Genomic DNA, 13,775 nt, shown 5'->3' on the forward strand with positions numbered 1-13,775 from the left:
CCCGTCGAAACAGACGCGCACATACCACCACCTCACCCATTTGACATCATCAGCGCAGGCAACACCCTCTCACACACCTTTACCTTTATGGATACCATTGCTGATGTGTGTTTCTTCTCCGGAGGGGTGAAAAATTCTCCTGCAAATCATGTGAAATTTGACGTCATTACTAGAAATATGCAAAAGCCCCCAGCTTTCGCTTACAGCGCAGATAAAGTTTTGAAATGGAAATAAAAACGTGTGCTTAGCGCTGTACATGCTGATCCAGTGACAAATGGTTGAAAAATGCGGTCGAACAGGCGTACAATCCTCCTCAGATGTGTTTGGAGGAGAGATGCTATGACACAGGCGCAACAAAACGAAGGACGGGAAAGTCGTGGAGCGAGATCAGAACAAATGCAATTTTGTTCACGTGGAGTAGTTGAAGAATCCTTACAAAAAAATGTGAAGAGAATTGCTATCGTCGAGAGGCAAACCTGTCACATGTGCATCTAGTTTTACAGGCTACAAGCGTCTTTACTAACATTACAGAGGTGGAAGATTAGTCATCTGTAAAGTTTGACATTCTTTGCAGTGACATCCGGGCCAAGAAATGCTTTAATAGTTACACCTTTGCCAGGTAATCTACTCCCAAGAACCACAATTTTCTCTGGTTTGAATTGACGTCAACTGTAGGTCATCCAGGTCTTTATTTTACGTCCTTGAGTTAGGCTTGCTGTGATTATCTAAGGCAAGGGTGTCAAATTCATTTCCATGACGGCCCACATTGCAGTTGTTGTTTCCTCCACAGGGCATTTCTCACTGTAAAAATCACATCAAGATATAATCACCCCACTATATTATTACAAAAGCACTATTTCCCTTGTCAACACCCTATTTTGTATTGGAAATTACAGGTCAGGGAAACTGCCAATGAAGTGTTTAAGTATAAAACTATTGTTCCATTTATGTTGAGAAGAAATTTGGCGGCGAAAAAAATATTTGAACAAATCAATTTAGCAAGATATATGAAGTAGACATACCTGTACTTTATTTGCTAAAGTGGTCCTCCCCAAAAATATGATGAACCCATTGACATGTGGGCGGGGCGATGCCTGGATTGTAACTTCGGATTGTAACTTGTTCACTTTTCTCACAATTCATATGGCACATCCAATACGGGAGATGATGGTGGAGTGACTTCAGAGTGTATAGCGTAAGATATTTTGGCAATGTAGGCTACATTTAAAAAGAAAAAGCATGGAGAAACTTGAAGAACCTCAAAGCCATCTCCAAACGGATGGTGCTCACGGAGGAGCCTGAAACGGGAAGTCAACCCAAACATATTTTTTTCAAGAATAAGTTCCATGCAGGCCCACTAGTTGAAACAAGGCAATATGAGTAAGCAGCAAATCCCCCCCGTTTTTTAGGCATCTCAGTGGGCGGCCATTTTGTCACTTCTGTCAACTGAAAATGACATCACAAATGCTCAGGGCTCAGATAACGACCAATCATGGCTCACCTGTTTTCTCAAGCTGAGCTATGAGCTATGTCACCTGCTTAAGAATCTATGTTAATGGACCAAGTACAGAACCTTGTGGAACTCTTCCCGGTTTCACCCAAAGCTTGATTTCTCTTAGGCAGATGGTTTTACTTTATCATACTCATTGCACAAGGACAAAAAAAAGTGAACTTAATTGGACTTTGTGTAAACTTGTGAATCCATGTCCAACTGTTCAATGTGTCAGTATCTTTTGCACAATTTGCACAGTTTGTCTTCAAACAAGGAGCTGACCAACAAAATTCACAACAGGTCAATCAATCAATCAATCACATTTTATTTATATAGCACTTTTCATACATAAAAATGCAACTCAAAGTGCTTTAAAACATTCAAAGCAAAACATAGAATTATCTTCAATCAAAAGAAAAGATAAATTATTTAAAAGTTGTTGAAAGCCAAACTAAAAAGGTGTGTCTTGAGCTTCCTCTTAAAAATATCAACAGTCTCTGCAGACCTGACATCCTCTGGCAGGCTATTCCAAAGGTGAGGACCAAAATGGCTGAATGCAGCCTCGCCATGCATTTTGGTCCTCACCCTTGGAATAAATAAAAGGCCGGCGCCAGAGGACCTCAGGATCCGCGAGGGCTGGTATGATAAAAGCAAATCAGATAAATAAGATGGCCCAAGACCATTAACACATTTATAAACTAATAAAAGTACTTTAAAATCGATCCTGAAACACACAGGGAGCCAATGCAGCAATTTCAAAACTGGCGTAATGTGCTCCCGCCCTCTGGTTCTCGTCAGCACCCGAGCGGCTGAATTCTGCAGTAGTTGCAGTGGTGAAATGCTCTTTTTCGGGAGGCCAGAGAGCAGGGCATTACAGTAATCTAAACGACAGGAAATAAAGGCATGCATCAGCACTTCCGTGTTAGCCTGAGAGAGAAACGGGCGGACTCTGGCGATATTCTTAAGGTGATAAAAACCAATCTTGGTTACATTTTTAATATGAGGAATAAAACTGAGCTCAGAGTCAAAAATGACGCCAAGGTTCTTCACACAGTGTGAGGGATTAAAAATGTGTAGTTTTGGTAAAAGCTTCTCTCTCTGACCTTCGGGACCGATAACTAAGACCTCAGTCTTGTCCTCATTGAGCTGTAGGAAATTATCTGCCATCCATGACTTGATATCTAAAATGCAATTTAAAAGGGTATCAATGGGTCCTGTGTCATCAGGAGACACGGCAATATACAGCTGCGTGTCATCAGCATAGCTGTGAAAGCTGATGCCGTGTCCCCTGATGACATCCCCGAGGGGAAGCATATAAAGATTAAAAAGTAAGGGGCCTAAAATCGAACCTTGAGGAACCCCACATTTAATTTCATGAGTTTTAGAGGAACAAGTATCCATACTTACAAAGAAATATCGGTCTGTGAGATAGGAATAAAACCAGTCAAAAACAGTACCAGAGATGCCCACTAGATTTTTAAGTCTATTTAATAAAATTTGGTGATCTACTGTATCAAAAGCAGCGCTTAGATCCAGTAGCACCAAGACTGTGAGTTTTCTCACGTCTGCAGTGCACCTAATATCATTTAAGATCCTTAAAAGAGCAGTCTCCGTACTGTGGTTCATCCTAAAACCAGATTGATATTTCTCCAAAATATTATTTGTATTTAAAAAATGATTCAACTGGATGAAAACCAGTTTTTCTAAAATCTTACTTAAAAACGGTAAGTTGGATACGGGTCTGTAGTTATTAAAAACGCTCGGGTCAGAACCGCTCTTCTTCAGAAGGGGCTTCACCACCGCCGTTTTAAAGGCAGCGGGGAAGACGCCTGTCTGAAGAGAGCAATTGACTATATTTAAAATTTGTTCTTCAAAAAATCCATAAAATGTCTTAAAAAGAAATGTGGGAATTGGATCCAAAAGGCAGGTTGTTGGGTTTACCTGGGAGAAAACTCGAACAAGTGTCCTTGCATCAACCAGGGCAAAACTTTCCAGTGTTTCCTCATGTAAATATGATTGTCCGGGTTTATTAAAACTTGTGTTTTGACGGGCTAAAAGACTGGATCTTATGTCATCGATTTTACTTCTGAAGTGGTCTGCAAAGTCCTCACAGAGAGCATCTGTTGGTCTCTGTGGGGACTTATTAAAATCAGAACTAGTTAAAAGTTCAAAGGTGGAGAAGAGAACCCTGGGGTTGTTTTTATTGACTGTAATGAGGTTTGAGAAATAGGAAGATCTTGCCAGTTTTACTGTTTTATTGTAAGATTTCAGTTGTTCGCATAATGTGTTTGATCCATAAAAATGTACAAAGGACGGCCATTTCTGTGCCTTTCTCTCACTCTTTGAGTCTCTCTGTATCTACATTGCAACCTGAGTATGACACACTGCGACACATTTAGCTAAGTGGCCACTTTCCCCTGAGAAAATCCTGTTTGAAGCCTCGCAATGAGGTACTCTTGATGAATTGTTTGGTGTCGTCCTGGTCTCATAAAGTAAAAATATGCACAGCATGATAATGAATAAATTTCCCCAAAAATAATTTTCGTAACAACAATGTGTTCTATGTATCCCCACTAGTCTAAAGTTGATATTTGGATTAATATGGCGTTTGTGTAATACTAATTAAGCAGCAAAATACCAAAAATTTTATCCATCTCGGTGGGCGGCCATTTTGTCACTTGTTGTCGACTGAAAATGACATCACAAATTAAAATCATCTTCAAAGGTAATAGTGAATTTTAGGTTCATCCTTAAATTCCGCCCCAAACCTACCGATAGTTCGTTAGTAGTGTTACTTGGTTGGCGATGCCACAATGGCCAGTTGTTTATGTTTGTCAACAAAACTGTCCGTCTCCAATTGTTAAGTCAGCTCAAATTAAGTGTCTTTCGATTTTTCAAAATGAATAGAGGGATGTGTTGTTTTTTTTTTCAGTGGCTCAATTACTGGGACTACGCTTTTAAAATTCCTAGTAACTTTTGTGCCCCTTGTTCTAATTCAATTCAGCTGTGCTCACTTTCAATTTGAATTTCTCTACTGCCTGTGCATTGTCCCTTGTGTTCTACTTGCCTGTCTCGCTCCAATCGCTGGTGTCTGATGCTTGTTTTGGACTGCCTACTAATTATTGTCCTCCGCTCATCATGCCTTCCAGACACGTTCTTCCTTTGAGTGAAATGAAAACTTCCCATTGGCTTGCTGCCTTTTGTTTGGGTCCACCTAAAACCCACAGTAAAATAGGCTGCTTCAATCTTAATAGTGCTGTTCAATTTTCAGCCGGAAGAAAAGTCACCTTTCACTTCTTAGATAATTTCTAATGCCAGACCAGTGATTACAATTAATGTGCCATGAGAGATCATTAGGTGTGCCACAGGAATTGTCCAATTTCTCTTAATTGGGGAACACTGGACTCGAGTGCATTTTTTTTCAAGCCTTTTGCTTATCCATTTATAGATTCTACAGCTGACTCTGTATGATTATCAGACATGAACTGAAACTCTGATAGTCAAGATCGCTTGCGGTTGACGTTAACCTCACTCTTACTATGCAGAGAATTATTTTCTGAATATTATGTTGTCAAATACTTATTTGCCACGCCTCTCCCCTTCCCTTCTTGTAAATGACATGCCAAATATTCCCCTGCGGCATGTTCACGGCTTTTTATGAGATTCCATAAATTGTGACATTCCTTTGTTTTTGTTGCACTTGCACATCTGTGTTACTAGTTGATTCATTCCACATACTAAAGTTCGGAGTGTTTTATAGGCAGCCAAGAGTAAAAGAAGGATGGGCTTTCCAAAAAATTGGACCCAATACGGCTCATGGGTCCATATTGAGATGACAATTATGTATTCATGTATCGTAATGTGCCATCTATATGGTGCCATCTGCTTGTTGTAATTGTCTCAAAATAAACCTAAAATTCTGTCGTTTTTCAACTCTAAATCTGATCATATACATCCTATTGAACTACTCAAAATGTGTACTTAGTAACAGAGGTGAGTTTTATTCATCTTACTTCTACAAATCTTCATTCCTCTTTCTCGCAGCGCTTTCTTTCTTGCTTCCACCTTCCACATTATGATCCTTCGGGATTTGAGTCTCATCCTCATCTGCCAGCCTATCCATCACTATTTCAAAGGGGAAGGAATTCATTTCAATTCAATTGTATTGCATGCATGTATTTTGCAGTTCATTTTACTACACATTTATACAATTTATTTCCAAGTGATGCAAATTGCACCGATTTGCTGAAATGGCCCGTTTGCATCTTATTTTATATTGTTGCGTTGAAAAAATTAACAAGCCTACTTGAACAAAGTCAGGAGTAGAAAGTAGACATATCTGTTTTCAAATTTATGGAATAAAAGTAAAAGATCACCAGACAAATAAAGTCAAGATTAGGGGTGTTCTGATCAGGGTTTTATGCTGCCGATTTTGATACTGATCATGAGTGAGACCGTCCGATACATTTTAAAATTTCCAAATTTCCATCGCTTTATGATACAAAAACAGGACATTATTTCAAATTGACAGTTCCGAAAATGCACATATTATGATTCATTTACTGTGGGAGGGGACGCTACGCTACACACTGGCCGGTTTCTAGTTGGCCGCAGGCTGTAAAGTACGAGCTGCGGGTGATCAGTTTTTGTGATCGGCGGCAATGAATGGCATTAATCGACTTTTCATGGACATCAACCGATCACGATCGGTGGCCGATCAATCGGAGAACCCCTAGTAAAGATGCCTTAAAAATTATTTAGGCACAGTAACAAACAAAGCAATTGCACTTCTTTATACTTGCCATGACTGTCTCGAGGAAAATTGTTTTTTTTCCCCTAATATACTCATACATAAACTCATGTCATTGAGTATTAGTCTGTGGCCCCGAGGTCCCATTTAAGGGCCCAAAGATCTTCAAATCCGCTGGTTTAAGCGATGTGTTTTACAGCACACCTCAGCAGGAGCGGAACAGGTTTGACTCCCTTTTAGTGAGTGACACATACACACACTCCTTCAATAATCTGCCAGAGACAAAGAACAAAGTAGAAATCTTTTAGTTACGCCTAGCGAGAATGGCTCGTGCATATCGGCGTCTCGGCGGAGAGGGCGGGGCCCGTGGGCGTGTTGGGGGTGAGGCAAGGGTTTAGAGGTACAGGTGACAAAGCTACACCTGGCAGTGGTGTTGCGTCTGGACCGTCGATAGCGGCAGTAGTGGCAGCAACTCGCTCACAACTTTGCACACTGACACCAGCCCCTGGACCAGGTGAGATTCTCACTCGATGGATCGTTTTCTCTTTATGGATATGTAATGACACAGGGGTCAGGATTTATGTTGACGGAGGATCAAAAAGGGGGATTGATCATTGTCATCATTGTCTTTGAGGGGCGTTAATCATGTTCTATTGATAAGCAAGACTGACACAACTGCAGGATGTTCTGATTTGCAAAATAAAATAGATGGGACCAAAGTAGATTCACGATAGTTTGGTTGACTTTGAGGTATCTAATTTGATCCAAATTTCAGCTTTTTGAGATACGAAATTGACCTGTGAAGTGGATTATCACGCTATTATCACGCTAGTTCTCTTTTTGTATCAGACATACCATTCAGGACATTTGTGGCTGATGCGATCACGCGATAGGAACCTTTTTTTATGTTTTGTATGTATTTGTAGGTATGTTAACTTCTTGGGGTAGTGGCAATGCAAACAATGTCATTATGTTCTGAAGGTGCAGCCATAACTTTAATGGCAGCTCTGCAACACAGTAGCTGTGTTGACATTGTCAAAGAATGAAGGCATTATTGTAGTACAGAAGATTAAATTTATGCTACACTGCAGAAGCGCGGTATGTTCTGAATTGTGAATACGTCCGTTTACTTACTCATTGGATTAATTGGCATTGATAACAAAACATAACACCTGATATGTTTGAACTGGCATTCTCTTGTATTAGCTTTATCTTGCCTTCTTGGAATTGTGTTGTTCCTTCATTATTATTGTTGTTCATCCAAATACAACACAATTTTAAGGGAATTCTCATACTTAAAAATTCCCCTGTCCCCTGTCTGATGTGGTCGCTAGAAAATAGCTTTTTAAATTTGTGACATTAAAGCGGTGGGGCCCAACCAAAGTGATATTCTTTACTCACCATAAAACTTGAGCCAGCGTCTTGTGTGTGATGAAAGTTCCGCTCTGAAAAGTTTCTTATACGCTCTCTTCTGGCAGAAATGTACAGAGGCAATATCTCAGCTTTAAAATTCCCTTTTCGATGCCATATACTGGAATTGAGTCCCGGTGCACCTTGTAAATTTGGTGCGCCATCACTGAGCATTAGCAAGCTTTTTTGCTTATGTTTTTAGAACATCATCATTAACAATGCAAAAACTCAAATCTCGCCAAGATTGAATATCCCAGCTAAAGATTATTTCACATCACTTCAACTGTTTCGGCCTCAAAACTGTTCAGAGGTTATTATGCCTGGTTATTGAGATTTTATTACTTTAATGTGTACATTCACTTTGAAGCAAAATGATATGCTACTAGATAGGCATATCATTTTGTTTAAATTCAAGTCATTTAATCATCATCGTCATTACTTTTTCAGTTGTATGTTGTATTTTGCTGTGAGACGTCAAACGTCACGTGTTAATTAGGTAATTACCCGTGGCTGCCTGCTCCTTTGTGAGCTTATTAAAGGAAGTCAGAGAATGATGAACATTCCGCCTCGAGTCTGGTTAGACCAGCACAGATGCCGCATGCAGTCAGACCACACCTTTGGCTCAGATGTGATGCCTGTGACTGACGAGCTGACGCAGGTGGGGAGTTTTGACTCTTCTTGTGACCACAGAATGCAGACTGACCTGATCATGAACCTTTTCTTATACAAGTCATCCACATTTTGACACAGCAGCTTGCTTCACTGACTGTGAATGTGAATGTGAAAAGGAATGAGAACGTATAGTTGTCGTTAAGCTTTTCTATGCAATTATGTAAGAAATAGAAGTTGAAAAGTGCTTCCGAGGTTCCATAACTGACTGGCCCCTAGAAAATTGTATTTTCAATATACAGAATTGAAGGGCCCATCATTTTCTATTCACACCGGTCCCAAATCCCTGCCCTGTTGCTTATCCTGTGATACCAATTTTTAAACAACGTGACGTATGAATGTCTCTGGGAGCCAAGCCCTAAAGTCATTATCAGCTGCTCCATAAATCATCCGCGGATAGGAGCATCCGCATGGCAATAGTATGCAACTATGCATTCAGACAAAGCCTATCCTTTCATCTCTTGCACATAATGGAATCTCAGCACAATAATGCACGTCATGGCGTTTGCTCGCGGTAAGAGGCGAAGAGTGAGGGAGCAACCAGTTAGCCGAGATGAGCTGCGTTGGCCGCAACATATCCACACGCACACTGGTAAAAAAACAAAAACAAAAAAACAAAATTGCAATTCATTATTTCTATTTTTTTCAACTAAAATCTAAGTCATCCAGAAAGGGCGTGATACACCATGTGAACCAGCTTCCCTACTACGGTACTACTACAACTACTAAGTGAGATGGGCAAGGATTGGGCCACCCAAACAAAGAAAGACAAAATCCCATCTTGCCTCTGAAAATCATCAGTTCATTTTCTGTTACTGAAATGCTTAAATATTGATGTCAAGCATGATTGAATTCTTTGAGTTTGCCGGTCATTAACACCTATAAGATCAGAGCATTGAAATCAATCCTGAACACATTTAAGCTAGCACGTTAGTCACCGACATTTGGCTCGGCACACCCTTTCATCACACAAAAACATGCCGCTCAGCGGCATTCCTTTACCAGAATTTGTGTGCATATGTGCGTGTGGGCATGAGAAGCGATGATAATAAAGCAACATCTGCTCTGTCACGTGTCAAGTGTCCAAGACACTTGTATGCTCAACAATGAGTGATTGTGTGTGTGTTAATACATTTGTAACTTTTGGACATTTTTATGTTGTTGTTTTCAACTTGATGAATGCGTTAAAAAGTGTAGGGAGGCTGGTTGAACCGATCAATGTAGATGCTAGATGTCTATACTCGTGACACATGAGTTGTAATCTGCAAAAATACACTCACTACACTTTCTGTGTAGCCTTAACTCCACGGGTAGTGTAAATGTTTGTAGGAACTATTGGTTGCGTTTCTGAACTTCTTGCACCGCTTTGTCAATATTCTTTTTATGAGCATATTTTTGCATTCCAGCAGTGCGTGTAAATGAATGATAAAAACATAACCGTGACCGGATAATTCTAAAAGTTCTTTGCAAGAAATTAAAGGCCTTTTTGAGCATCAATAACATGACCAGGACCACTTTTGTGATTTAGCGTAGGGTGCTTTATGAAAACAACTTACCGCAGTGTGTTGATTAATAATTAAATTAATAATTTCTTTTTGGAGACATAATTTGTCTCCACGCAAAATAAGTTATGATGACCTTCAGTTTCTTGCTGCAGCACCGGTTGTTTTTGTGTGTGAAAGGAAAAAAAGCAAGGCAAAACACAAGACTGCAATTAAATCCAATTGATCAGCGCGCTAATGGCTAGCCACACCCAAAAGGAACCACGCCAAGTGGGGACCACGCCCGGGCGTTGGCAGGCTGCTGACAGGAAACATGCACACAATAATGCAGCAGCAGCACCTAAAACATACCTTGCGTGACTCTTCAAGCGCCACCACTCACGTTTTCTGACGCCCTCTAGAGGCAGGAAGCGGCGTTACAACGCTTGGAAGTTGCAGACTATTCATACGTATTCTCTTCTCTTCCGTTGTAGCACCATGGCCTCAGATGTAAAACATCCTCCTCCCTACACCATTCCAAGTAAGCTCAGCGTCAATATCATCGTCGTCATCATCATTCTCATCATTTGTGTTTTTCATCAATGTGTTGTTTCTTTTCTGCTTTTAGTTGACCAACCTACGGGAGAAAAAATCAAAGTTTATCATCTGCATACTCCGTTCAACCCTGTCGGCACAGAAACGGTAACACCCGCCGTACCAGGTAAACACACTCTCTCTCACACGTAATAGCTTATAAAAAATATTATTGTCAATGAATACATACATACGTGTGTACATACGAACGTACATACATCCAGGTGGCACTCAAAAGTTTTCCCTGGGGTAGCAAAGGTGAGGCAGGAGGTTCAGTTGAGGGGCGAATGACACCCAGGCAGAGAGAGAGAGAGAGAGAGAGAGAGAGAGAGAGAGAGAGAGAGAGAGAGAGGGATGTGCTAGCAAGCAAAAAAGTGTAAAAGAACTTTCCATGAAGCAGAGATGGGCATTCCACCACAGGAACAGTTGTAAACAATTCAATCTACTCACAAGATACTCCCAGCCGGTAAGTGGATGTGAATAGGAAAGTAGCTAGCTAATGAGCTTTAAATAACGTTCATGAATTATGAAACCCCTCTCCTACCGTTTCATGCACAGGCTTTTTTTGTTGTTGTTGGGGCAGGGGTGGGGTGGGACGGACTGGTGTAGCGTAAGGATGAGGATAGACAGGGACGGATTATTTGATGAATAAGGACGGAGGGGCGATGACGGAAGGGTGCCCAGGTTGCGGACGGAGGACGGACCGGCCAAATAGGGGAACGTGCCCATCTCTGCCATGAATGAAGTACTTGTTGTTCCGCCATCAGCTACAGCTGTATGGTTTATAAAACATATTTTAGTATAGCTGGGCAGCAATTGAAGCCTCAATATAAACTAAATAAAGTCAACCCTGACGCGGCACCTCATTAAGCAGCAATATACCTAAAAAAAAACCCTGCTAACTACATAACATTTCACATAAGTTGTCATACTCGGCAGACCATTTGGACGTTAAACACAGCAGCCACAAATAAATTGTATCTTACCTGTCTGTGTTCAGCCTGTGATGGTCAAGGTAAAATGCACTTGATTTTTTTTTTTTTTTTTGCCTTAATTGTTGGCAGTAGGACGCAACCATTTTTTTCCCCCAATGGGTGATTAAACTGTTTATATACACACTATGCAGATAATATCAGGAACATTGAATTTAGTATTGATTAATCCATGGCCAACAGCAGGGGTGCCAACTGGGGTATAGCAAGGCATTTGGTGAAAAAAAAAAAAAAATATATATATATATATATATATATATATAGTGCAAAATGTCGACTTCATATTTTTTCTTGTTTGACCCTTGATTGTTTAAGAATGTAGCGAACGTATAGATGTTGTAAAAGAGAACAATAAGTGAATAAATAAACAAACGTTATATCACAGTTCAGAGGTTAAAAAGCATTTATTAATTCTCCTACTGCTCCTTCCTTTCCATCAGTGTACACGGGTGGAAATGCTGGCTTGAGCACAGGCTTCGACGGCGACGGCAAAAAGAAGTTTACCAGTTACGACACATCACTCGGTTACACTTCTGGCATGACCAACTGCCCCTCCTGCCAGCAGCAAGTCATGACCAACGTCACTTACAAACCAGGGACGTATGCCTGGCTCATGGCTCTCCTCTTTGTCTGCCTCGGGTGAGCGACAGCTACACACACACACACACACACACGCACACGGATGAAAAACACACCTGAGCGGACCTTGTGTTTATTTTAAAACATATAAAATGATAAGCAAATATGAATACATTCATATTATTATTATTATTACCTTATTTTGGGGTGTGTTGCTGCTCATGTCAGAAACCGCCACTGAGTGGGGGACTACTTTACATCCCGTTTAAAATGAGACCGAGGTTGCCATGGCAACTACACACTCGCTTTTACTTGTGTTCAGAATCACTCCCTATCCATTATATAGTGAGTGTGCCATTTTGCAGTAAGGTTCATATAGCAAGTACAGGCACCTGTATGATGCCCTTAATGTGTCCCACAACACATCTTGAAAGTAGTGAACAACAACGGTCGTGAGAAATTCATATATAACCCATGATGCATTGCGCTGATTCTTTTTTCCTCGTGGGGTATTGTTTGATTTTTGTCATGAGACAAATGAATGAGTTGTGGAGGGAAAATAGGCCTCTGATAACAAACTAGCAGCAGTGCCTCCAGCATCTACCAGCAATTCACTTAAAATCAAAGACACCCTTAGTTGCATTTGTACATTTTCCGGAGTTGGATATTCCGACATAGTTTCAGCAAATCTCCTCATCTACTGTCTCTGATCGGTTGTTTTTCCTTGGGCGCCAACCGATGCGTGCATGTGTGTGTGTGCAGGCTGGTGCTGTGCTGCTGCCTGCTTCCCCTGCTCTTCAAAAAATTCAAGGATGCGCATCACACATGCCCCCGTTGCAATAGACTGCTGCATGTGGAGAAGAGGAAATGCTGTGACTGAGCCCCGCCCCACACACATACACACACTGGTCAAAATAAGACCCCACACCGAATTGACAACAACAAAGTCACTTATTCCTATGGGTGAGCCTGCTTGAGCTGGCATGGATTCCATGTTAAACCATGGCGCAATCCCATTCATCTCCTCCCATGCACGTCTTCCTCCTGTTTACAGCAACAACAAACAATATCTCACCTATCGTTCAGCTCTGACACCGTTGATTATTATATACATAGTTCAAATGAAGGCTTGTACATACATATACACATATTAAGTGTTTAAAGGGATCAATCATGTGAAATTGAAAAGTGGGAATTGTCATGTTTGTGCCACAACGCAATAGAGTAAGCTATTGAATAAGTGTATGTCTCTGTTTATGAAGGAATTAAAACTGACAACGATGTCATGTACAGCACCAAGTTTGAACCCAATTATGTAAAATAACTGTTATCCTAATGAAAACGGAAGTTTATAGCAAAATCACTTGTTATAGCTAGAATTTTCTCACATGAATCATATTGCAAATAAAAAAAAAAAATCTATGCTATTTTCTTGGATCTTTTTGAAAAATAAAAATGAAACAGATGCTTGAATAGGAAAATAAAGTAAATGTCTTCCATAAATCCCACAGTAAGACTTCTCTCATGTACTATCACTAATTATTTTAGAACTATATTTGTCAAATAAAAATAGTCTATATGAATGATATTGTGTATGTCTTCATTTTATTTTTTTTATTGATTTTGGCCTTACTAATACGGGCTGATATCAGCCAATGCCGATTCTAATGTTAGGCAGAAAAAAAAAATCCAGATAATCGACTAATTGGCAGATTATCTAAAAAAAAAAAAATACTGTACTCCCGCCGGATGTTTGTCAGTGGCGAGCATGAAATTAGGTTTGTGATTGGCTGGCCTTAATGTTGCAT

At 40.4% G+C, this 13,775-nt stretch overlaps 1 protein-coding gene across 1 annotated transcript; it reads left to right on the forward strand.

Annotated features, from left to right (window-relative positions):
• Positions 1-6,611: 6,611 nt before the first annotated feature.
• litafd (LITAF domain containing) lies at positions 6,612-13,550 on the forward strand. Its single transcript, XM_086056381.1, has 5 exons — positions 6,612-6,756; positions 10,297-10,343; positions 10,431-10,523; positions 11,829-12,027; positions 12,730-13,550. Exons 2-5 carry the CDS (start codon positions 10,301-10,303, stop codon positions 12,845-12,847), a joined length of 453 nt encoding a protein of 150 aa, XP_085912507.1. The 5' UTR covers positions 6,612-6,756; positions 10,297-10,300; the 3' UTR covers positions 12,848-13,550.
• Positions 13,551-13,775: the final 225 nt, after the last annotated feature.

Source organism: Filicampus tigris, chromosome 16 (genome assembly GCF_054856515.1).
Source record: "Filicampus tigris isolate MCC_2025a chromosome 16, RoL_Ftig_1.0, whole genome shotgun sequence".
Classification (NCBI taxonomy): Eukaryota; Metazoa; Chordata; class Actinopteri; order Syngnathiformes; family Syngnathidae; genus Filicampus; species Filicampus tigris.